This window comes from Equus caballus, chromosome 4 (assembly GCF_041296265.1).
Source record: "Equus caballus isolate H_3958 breed thoroughbred chromosome 4, TB-T2T, whole genome shotgun sequence".
Lineage (NCBI taxonomy): Eukaryota > Metazoa > Chordata > Mammalia > Perissodactyla > Equidae > Equus > Equus caballus.
Genome location: NC_091687.1, coordinates 58,641,419 through 58,650,847, shown reverse-complemented (window position 1 = coordinate 58,650,847; position 9,429 = coordinate 58,641,419). Strand labels below are relative to the sequence as shown.

Sequence of the window (9,429 nt, the reverse complement as noted above, 5' to 3'; positions counted from 1 at the left end):
CCTGGGGGGTAATGGGACCTAAAATTTAAGGGTAAGGTGCCTGGAGGCAGGTAGACCTGGATTTCAACCTGGGCCTGTGTCTTACCTTTCAGCTAAGTTACTTAGGGAAATCACTTACTTTCCCACATCTGTAAGAGTGTGCAAGTGTGAGATTAAATGATATGATCAATGCAACACATTTAACATGGTGCCTGGCATGCAGTAGGTGTTCAATTAATCATGTGACGCATAATGATGTTTCGGACAATGATGGACTGACCACTTATAAGACAGTAGTCCCATAAGATTAGTACCATATAGCCTAAATGTGTAACAGGTTATACCATCTAGGTTTGTGTAAGTACACTTTATGATGTTTGCACAACAGCGAAAACCCCTGACATATTTCTCAGAACATATCCCTGTTAAGTGACATATGACTGTATACCTTTTTCCAGGTGATTGCAGGTTTTTTTTGGTGGTGGTACTGGTAACAGAAACTTGTTCATATTAAGCTTCATAGGACACACAGAGGCTTAGTTGCTAATTTTTTTTAAAAGGTGTTTATTGGTATAAAAACAATTTAAACATTATATAAATACAATATAAATATTTCCTTTAAAAATATGTATAAGTTAGCAATTTACTTGAGGTAAGCCTACGCATTCCAAGAAATGATCCGGCTCTGAAACAATGAAGACTTTGAAGCTGCATAGCCATTTTACATTATCTTTTCAAAACTAATACATAAAATATTTCAAGTGGCACTTCATAAAAATATAAATATCTATCACTTATATAAATTAACTCAATATCATATATTTAAATATCAATAAGTTAAAAATAATTAAAATAGTGTCCTAACGCTCATACTTTTAGTTCTTCATAGAGAACAACATAAGTTATGTGCCCAGTGGACAGGTTTCTGACCAGAGGAAGGAATGCCCATGAACTACAACAATCTTAGATGCCAAGGTTACATTATCCGAACAGCTCTCAGGCTGAACTGCAGGAAATCCTCAAGGCTTCGAAGGATGAGGTGAGTTGTTGTGTTCTTCAGCCACTCATTCTGTGAATGCAGCTTAGCCAGCAGGCTGCTTTTTGCAGTTGGGTCAGGGGTGGTTACTTCTGGATTCTTCATCTGAAGAGAAAAGAAAACAAAAAGAATTATTTAAATATTGAACAAATCCTTTTCAGTGGAGGGATGCTCTGGGCTGTGGGAAGATGTTCAAATTTGGGGTGAAGGAGATTAAATGGGGCTACTTGCCCTGACTTGCCCAGATAGGAGGAGGTGCTTCTCCTCCGAGCCCACCCTGTGTGGGAGGCCCTTTCTTAGCAACTGAATTCCAATCATCTCCTTGCTGCTCTGTCTCCATTGGACCGTAAACATCCTGAGGGCAGCCACAGTATCTTATTTGTCTTTGACTCTATTATCCTAAACAGTGCTTGGCACATAGTTGAAATTCAATAGATGAATGAAGAAGCTATAGTTAAAGCCTATTTTAAAGGATTCTTCACTGGCCTCTAACTCTAATATTTTTCTGTTGTTTCATTCTCACCCCGCAGCCCAGCATCTATTGAGAGTCCACTGACCTACTGCTGTAGAGAGGACTGGGAAATACCTTTCGATAGACACACTGACATGGGGATAATTAACTGGGGAAGGACTTGCGCCGCTAAGTATGGTCCTAGAGCACTGCAGCATGAGCATCACCTGGAGCTTGTTAGAAATGCAAATTTGAGGTTTCGCCACAAACCTGCTGAATGAAACTCTGCATTGTAACAGGATTCCCAAGGGATTCATGTGCACATTAAAGTGGGAGAAGCCATGGTTTAAGGCAAAAAGCAGAAAAGGCAGAGGCAAAATTAGCCCGCATGTGCCCGCCTCTCTGTCTAGGCCCTTCTCATGTGGCTTTGTTTGGCTCATCCACATGCTGTGACTTCAAGCCTCCATTGAGTGGCATTTGAGTGGCTAGCTCATGGTGACCAAAGCCCTTGATACCTTCTCTTCCAGCTTTTAGCCTTTGGCCATTTCTCTGCATTAACTCTTCTGGCAAAAAGTAGGGGAAAAGAGTTGAAACTACCATAATGACAAGAAGGTCACTTGGAAATGATTAAAATATTAAAATAATTTTTGTGCTCTCTGTTCTTTGATATCATGGATCCCTGAGCAGGGTTGGATATGCTTCCTTCTGCCTGTACAGATATTTTTTTCTTATTTCCTAAGCTATTAGAAGTCGATGTTAAAATCCACCTCATTTAACAGTTTAAAATACAGTTATTGATGTCTTTTGCAGAAGAGAGCCAAAAAAAGTTTTAACTATCAGGAAATATTTCTCAGATCTTTTCGTTTACATGTGGCCATCTCTTTTAAATTGGCTCTGCATTCCTGAGTTATCTAGGCTGCTTTCTTTGTGCCTCTCTTCCCCACGCCAGGTGAGGAGATGAGGACACACTCACCTTTTGCATCAGGATCTGGACCAGGACTTTGGTACTGATCTGCATAGTCTTGATGTTTTCCTTTTCACCCTTGAACTCGTTCTGGAGGTACTCCAGGTATATCTGAAACTCCGAAAGACCAGTGGTGATTTTCATCAGGCAGGTCTCCTAAGAGGAAAGATGGTGGGAAAATTGGTTATTGCTAGGAAGATATAACTGATTACATTAAAATTAACGGTGTTAAAATTGCTGTAATTCAGTAACTTTTCCTTCTGCTCCTCCAAGGAAATTCAAGTACTTCTTAGGCATCATGTTTTGAGACATTGGGCAGCATTAGCTGCCCCATTTTAAATATCTGGACAATCAAAGACACCACTTAATTTTACCTAGAGCCTAACAGATGTTAGAATGTGACATTTTTGATTCTCCCCTTAATGTTCTTCCCTCTGGCTGCACTTCTGCCCTTGTCAATGTTGGGCTGAAACCTCTTTTTACAGAGTGATCGGAAGCCAGTGTAGGTTATCTCACTATCTGGAAGGAGAAGGGTGGAGAGAATGACCTCAGCAGGGAGGGCAGACCTGGACTCTGCCAAGGGCAACCAAAGAGAAGAAAGCTCCTGGATCATCTTACCAGATGAACTAGCTAAACCTACTGGGGTTTCTAATGTTTGACAGTCATGAAAATCCCAACACTTGGGGGCCATCTCTGACCATGCTGTTCAAAGACAAGTTTCCTTTAAAAAGCTTTAAGTTGACATCCTCATGAAATTTACATGATGTTCCTTACATCTGTCCCCCTCTTTGTTGCCTGCTTGGTCTATATGTATACAGGCACTGCATGCAAGAGGGAGAACTTTTGCCTAAGGAATAGCTGAAACTGAAAGTGATGAGTTCGTACCTGATTGAACCCAGATTGGAAGCATCCGTCTTTTTCTGCCATCTTTGGAAGATTCAGGTTGTTTTCTGCCAGTACCTCCTTGCTGTTTTCACACTTGCTAAAATTGTTACACATCTGGGAAGGAAGACCAGAATTGTTATTGTCTAAGTGCCCCTAAAACAAACACCACTAGAGGGCCATTCATGTTTTACCATGGCCAGGAAATTCTCTAAAAAAAATGAAGTCACAACCCACTAGCATCCAGGCAACCAAGGTCTGGTGGAGGTGGGCACACGTGGGTTCAGTCCCAGGCTCACCTGTGACTTCAGGCTTGTTACCTATCCGAGTCTCAGTGCCCTTTCTCTCCAAACTGGGGATAACGAAACACCTCCCTTGTAAGTTTGTTGTGAGGATGAGACACAGTATTTATATAAAGTGCTTGGCACATAGTAGGTACTTAATAAATGACAGCAATTTTGATGATAATTGGGTGAGTATAATTCAAGCCATAGAAAGCTCCAGCTGGAAGGACCTGTGAAATCATCTAGTCCAATCACATAATTTTACAGATGGGGCCCAGATGTGGTAGGGAATTTGCTCTCAAGATCATAGGGCTGGTTCTGCAGAATCAGAATTGGATTTGGGGCTCCCAATCCCCTCTTCCTGTGGTCTTTCCTTTCTACCAAATAGAGCCAAACTGCCTTGCATTTAAAGCTTGGGAGCTACTTTAACGTATCTGTGATTTTGCCACTTGGGTTGGCTATTAGGTATGCATCTTGATGCTGCAGTGACTTTGGGGAGTCCCTAACCACTGAGCTTGCATAACCTAAAAGTACTGTGACTGTCTTGAGAGGCTGAACAGTCATTTTAGGTGCTACTTTTCTAATTCTCCCAAAGTCCAAGGGACAAAAAGAAGATGGACAGACCTTAGTTTTTGGTTAGGGAAAAGGGAGTCCTGAGAAACAGTGACCCTCAACTCATGCCAAGTAGGAAGGTGAGAATTGGCTAGGGGCCATAGATTCCAGCCCCATTCTGTATTTTCCAGGAGGCAAAGGGCCTCCCTAAGACCAGCAGCAGAGGAGAAATACAGAAGACAGTCTGCCCTTTTGGCCTCAAGTCTAAACTGCCCCAGAACCCAGCAAAGACCTCCCAATGCACAAGCTCCCATCCACATCCAAGGGCAAGACGAATGCCCACATGGGCCTTTCATTACCCTCTGTCAAGCCTACCCACCTCATTTTTCAGGGCAGAGATTTTGCCGAGGATGTACTTAATGTGCTGTTTGGTTTTGTCTGCAGTGGTGAGTAGTGGTCCATTTGAGGTGGTTTCATCTTCTCCCAGGGGTAGTGGGGTGGGGAAAGCAGTAGCCATCACCAGGAGCAGCCCCAGGGAGAAGGCAACTGGAGTGACGGTGCCTGTACCGGAGGGAAGGGAGAGCAGCCAGTGAGCAGACTGCACAGCTGGGGGAGCTGTGCTTCTGGTTGCTGGCTGCCAGCCAGCCCTCACGCAGACACACACCCCTCCCTCACCCAGGGACGGGGGCCAGGCAGTTCCAGGGCTAGGGATTTCCTTCACTTACTTGTGAAGAGGGAGTTCATAGCTGGGTTCTGGAGGGCAGATGAAGCTCTCTTTCGTTCCTGGTGGGCTCGAGGGCAGAATGAGCCTCAGACATCCCCAGTCTCATATTTATTGGGGGTTGAGACTCTAATATTGAGACTCATGGGAAAATCCCACATTTGATAAATCTTTGTTGGAGGGTGGGGGTGGGGCCAGAGCGGGTGGGGCTGATTGGAAACCTTATTAAGGATTGTGCAATGTGACGTCCTTTAGCATCACAAGAATCACAACCGGGGAAAAAGTGCCGCTTAGGTCATTACAAGCGTAGCCCTAAGAAGCTCACTTACTTTCTTTTCCTTTTTTTTGTGACTCAGCATTTTGGCACGTCTTGAGAAAGAAAGTAAAGCTGAAGTCATACACACAGTTTAACAAGGGGGAGGAAATAAGCTGACTATAATTTAAAAAATACTTTAATTACCAGATTAACAGGCTAGAATTCAGTATTCCAGTTTATTCACATTTGTAAAAAATCTAAGGTGTTCTGACCTAAGTTTCCTGAGACCACACCACAGCCCATCCGCCCAGGGTTACAAATAAGGTGATACTACCGATCATCTGGAGTGTTTTTCTTTCCTGGCTCTCGCCGTGACCAGTTGTTGCAGAACTGCCTGATTGCCCCCAAATCTTGTGTAGTTATTGCTAGGAGTCTTCAGGTGCAGCGGGTGGTGCATACATAAATGACTCCTTTCTGCCGCCACGTGGCATCTGCTAGTTTCCTCCTCACCTGCTCCAGCCCGCTTCAGCCAGGTCAGCTACAGCCCTGCTCTCTCCCTAGTGGCCCGCTGGGGGTCCTCTCAGTGAAGACTTTGATCTCTGTGCCAAGGGAGTTGTTTTGGGCTGCTGGAGCTGTCCTCACCACCAGCAATGGGACGATCCCCCAGGAGCCTAGGCAGGTGCTGGGTCTGCTGGAGCCCTCAAGTTACTGCAGTCCGCTTGGTTCAGGGCAGAAGTAGGGAGAATACTACTCACCTCTTTGATGGGATGTCAAAGGAGGACCTTGTTGCATTTTCTGGAGCTTGTGTTCATAGTTCCCTCCTGCTGTATGACTTGATTTGAATCCAGAGACAGCTGGGAAGAAACCTATTAACACAGGGCTCGAGGCTCTAAATCACGCTTCCCCTCCAATGCCCCCGCCTTCCTTATTGGGTAGAACTTGTGTAGGCTCCCTCTGCCCTTACAATGACGTCCCTTGCAGGAGGGTCCTTGGTCTCATGCAAATAGACTCTAGACTCAGCTGCACTACCAGTCTCTCAGACACCCAGACAGCTCTGAAGATTAGCTCCAGGCTGAAACTAGACTCTTGCAGGCACCAAGAAATTATTTACAAAACACAGTGTTAACATCACAATCGGCTTCTTTGCTTTGCACAGGATCTCTTAAGAATTGCTAAAACAAGGACCTCTGCTAGGGTATTTAAAATATGAATCAATTTACTCAAGTTTTGTTTTGCGCACAACACTGTAGGACCCACCTGTTGGGGAAAGTGAGGTCATCCATTCTTTCACTAACTTTCTAAACAGAAACAGGTCCTGTGGAGGTAGTGGGGTTTTAGTTTGAAAATGAAAATGGGACAGGATGGCTGAATGGTTTCACTTCTAGTGCTCTTGGTCTTGAGCAACTCAGACACCCCCAGCAGAGTCCTCGCTCCTACGCTGAAGGAAGCCATGTTTCCTGGCTCCCTTGCGATGCGTGTGATAGGCCTCTGTAGTGTGGGATTGCTTTTTCTCACATATCTATTTTCTAGAAAATATGACTCAGTAAATTTCAAGTATGTAGTGACTCAGCAACAACATACAGATTTTTCTTTTCAGTTAAAAGTTTTTTAAAATAGGAAGTATGTGTACGTGATAAAATGTTCAAACAGGATGTCAGGGCATACAGGGAAAACTAAGTCTCCTTACATTTCAGCTCGTCTCTCCAGAGCTAGTGTCTGACTCACAATATTTTCTTTTTCTTTTTTTTTTTTTATATTTATTTTTTCCTTTTTCTCCCCAAAGCCCCCCGGTATATAGTTGTGTATTCTTCGTTGTGGGTTCTTCTAGTTGTGGCATGTGGGACGCTGCCTCAGCGTGATCTGACGAGCAGTGCCATGTCCGCGCCCAGGATTCGAACCAACGAAACACCGGGCCGCCTGCAGCGGAGCGCGCGAACTTAACCACTTGGCCACGGGGCCAGCCCCTGACTCACAATATTTTCAATTAAATCCTTGTTACCCTAATCTGGGAGAGGTTTTCTTGGTTACCCAGGTACTCACCTCTGTATTTTCATTATTGGTTTATATATGTGGACACACACACACACACACACACATACAAATATGCACACACTATAATTTCCCATTGTCTGGATGCCACCTCGGTAATTCTCTATGGGAGGGAACATGGTAGAGCACAGGCTCTTGAGTTGCCCAGCTCTGCCTGCCACTTGCTTGACCCTTCTAAGTTACCCCAAGGATCTGTACCCTTTTTTGCTCATCTATAAAACTGGGATAATAAAGTTCTTCCCGTACCGCTGTTGTGCAGATTGAATGAAATGAAGTGTGAAAAAATCCCTGGTGCATAGCAATCCCGCAGTAAACACTCACTCTTTGCAACATTCCTTGGCTCGGGGCTTCTGCTTTGGAGAACTTCTCCATCTCAGCTCCATCACTCCACGTGGTGTCTTGTCTATAAGGGGACTATGAATGAGCCAGACCACTGTGCCAGTGATCAGCTGCTCTCCCAGTCATTTTTCCTCTGAACAAATGAGATTCTATGCTTTGTTGAAAATACCTTATGGCACAAAGTGGAAAATGAAGAAAAAATAAATGATTTCCCCCCTTTTTAAAGAATATTAAGATCCTCAAACTAGGTCCCTCAATTTAGGTAATGAGCCCAGCTTGTGTCTTGTTCTTAGACCATTTCCAAGTTTGGCTCAATGTTTTTATGTCAGAAGTCGACAGCCTTTCCTGTCCATGGTCATCATTATTATTTAGACACCTGAAAGTGGCCCTCAAGGATGAGGGGGCCTGACTTATCCCCAGGTCTTGTGCTTCTGGCAGCTGGGAAAAGGCTAGTTGTTTGGGGGTGGGAATGCATGTGTGTGGGGAGGTTGGAGGACACTGTCTGCCACCTTGCATATTGCTGGCATCCAGAGTCTTTATTGTTATCAATGCCTTGGGCTGGCATTTGCCTGTGAGAGAAATGGACTGTCTTTTGCTCCAGAGTGTTAATGTAACAACCATAAATCCACCATGATAGCTTCCTTGCTTTAGATCTCAATAGATTTTCCACTTGAAGAGCTCATCCCTCATATTTTAACATGTACAAATGACCAGGAAAGGCCAAGCTGTCAGCATTTATTAACTAATACCTTAATTGTTGAATTGCACCATTGCTGGTTTGAAGTGACTGCCAGCTGAGACCAAGAGAGGCAGGACATGGGAATGTATGGGCAAGAAGAAGGGGAACTAAGATGCTTCTTTTACCATCTTGTCTAAGGCTGGCTGGTCCTGTCTGTGCCCTTCAGAATTACTGACCATGAGTGCTTTCCTACATGTTGGTGGAGTCCAGTTCAGAGAGTCCATCAATGCATTCGAGGTGAAGAGGAAAGTAACTTCCATTTGGTCTTAAGCTCTCAGGAGGAGAAGTGTTCTCCATATCTCACAGGGTAAGATGTGGTGGGGTGCTCTCCGTCTTTATTCAGAGGGTTAAGGGGGGTTAGGTCTGGGGTTTAGCAGGAGGGAGTATCCCAAGGAAAAAAGGGAAGTCACTGGGTACTAGGGAACTTGCAGTTGCTGTCAGAATGTAGTTTCACTTGTCACTAAGTCATAGAACTTTGCAAACTGAAACGGTGGGTGATTTAACAGCTCCTTCTGCGATTGAGTCCCCTTGAACAGATACCAGGCCTATAAGGCTCTGGGAAATGTTTTTGCTTTAGAAGAAGTGGTGGTATTACTTGGAGACAGAATATTAGGGATATGTGGTATATCTACCTGGAAAGGGCTGGCTGATCTTGGAGGGCAGTCAGCCTTGGAGACCAAAGCTCTGGGTGGTTCCCAGCCTGGCCCAGTCTCAGTCCTGGCCCTCACAACCTCAGCTCTGATGTCCTATTGTAGCTCGTGGTGACTTCTTGGTCTGGCCTCTGCTTTTCTGAGGGCGAAGGTGTGCTGGGGCTGGGCCTAGCTCTCCCTAGCTCAGAGAAGGGGCACATCTGTCTGCTGGATTTCTGATCCAAAACTGTGCAGGGAGGTCATCTGTTCTGCGCCCTCGTTGTTTTGGTGTGTGCTGAGTTACCTTCCCCTGCTGAAGTGGAAAATCCCAGGCATCTTAGGAGGGAAGTGGCCTCTTCTGGGGCAACAATATAGACTCCCCCTGCCTTGGGGACCCCCCTCCCCCTATATTGCTTTTCCCCTGGTCTCCAGGCCTGGAAGAGAGTGCCCAGATCTCCAGATGTTAATAAGCCAGCTGCTCTGAAGCTGGTTTGGTGATGAGAACTTGCTTTGCTGAACCTGAAGGAGCCTCACTGGCCCTATGCACC

At 44.9% G+C, this 9,429-nt stretch overlaps 1 protein-coding gene and 1 long non-coding RNA gene across 3 annotated transcripts; one reads left to right on the top strand and one right to left on the bottom strand.

Annotated features, from left to right (window-relative positions):
• Window positions 1-837: 837 nt before the first annotated feature.
• Window positions 838-5,971, bottom strand: IL6 (interleukin 6). 2 transcript variants are annotated; one of them, XM_070264177.1, is made up of 6 exons: window positions 5,460-5,971; window positions 4,874-4,931; window positions 4,528-4,709; window positions 3,316-3,429; window positions 2,440-2,586; window positions 956-1,120 (listed from the first exon to the last, which is right to left on the bottom strand). In XM_070264177.1, exons 2-6 carry the CDS (start codon window positions 4,890-4,892, stop codon window positions 956-958), a joined length of 627 nt encoding a protein of 208 aa, XP_070120278.1. In that variant the 5' UTR covers window positions 4,893-4,931; window positions 5,460-5,971. The 2 variants fall into 2 exon arrangements, with proteins under 2 accessions (NP_001075965.2, XP_070120278.1); NM_001082496.2 differs by lacking the exon at window positions 5,460-5,971 and having other exon boundaries at window positions 838-1,120; window positions 4,874-4,892.
• LOC138923767 (uncharacterized) lies at window positions 885-2,110 on the top strand. The gene is made up of 2 exons (XR_011437863.1): window positions 885-1,018; window positions 1,546-2,110. It is a non-coding gene; the product is annotated as an uncharacterized lncRNA (long non-coding RNA).
• Window positions 5,972-9,429: the final 3,458 nt, after the last annotated feature.

Excerpts from the sequence above, each read along its gene's own strand:
- IL6 (XM_070264177.1), bottom strand. Across the intron at positions 3,430-4,527 it reads TCTCTGCCCTGAAAAATGAG|ATGTGTAACAATTTTAGCAA; the intron begins GTGGGTAGGCTT and ends CTTCCTTCCCAG. Across the intron at positions 2,587-3,315 it reads TCCAATCTGGGTTCAATCAG|GAGACCTGCCTGATGAAAAT; the intron begins GTACGAACTCAT and ends CTTTCCTCTTAG.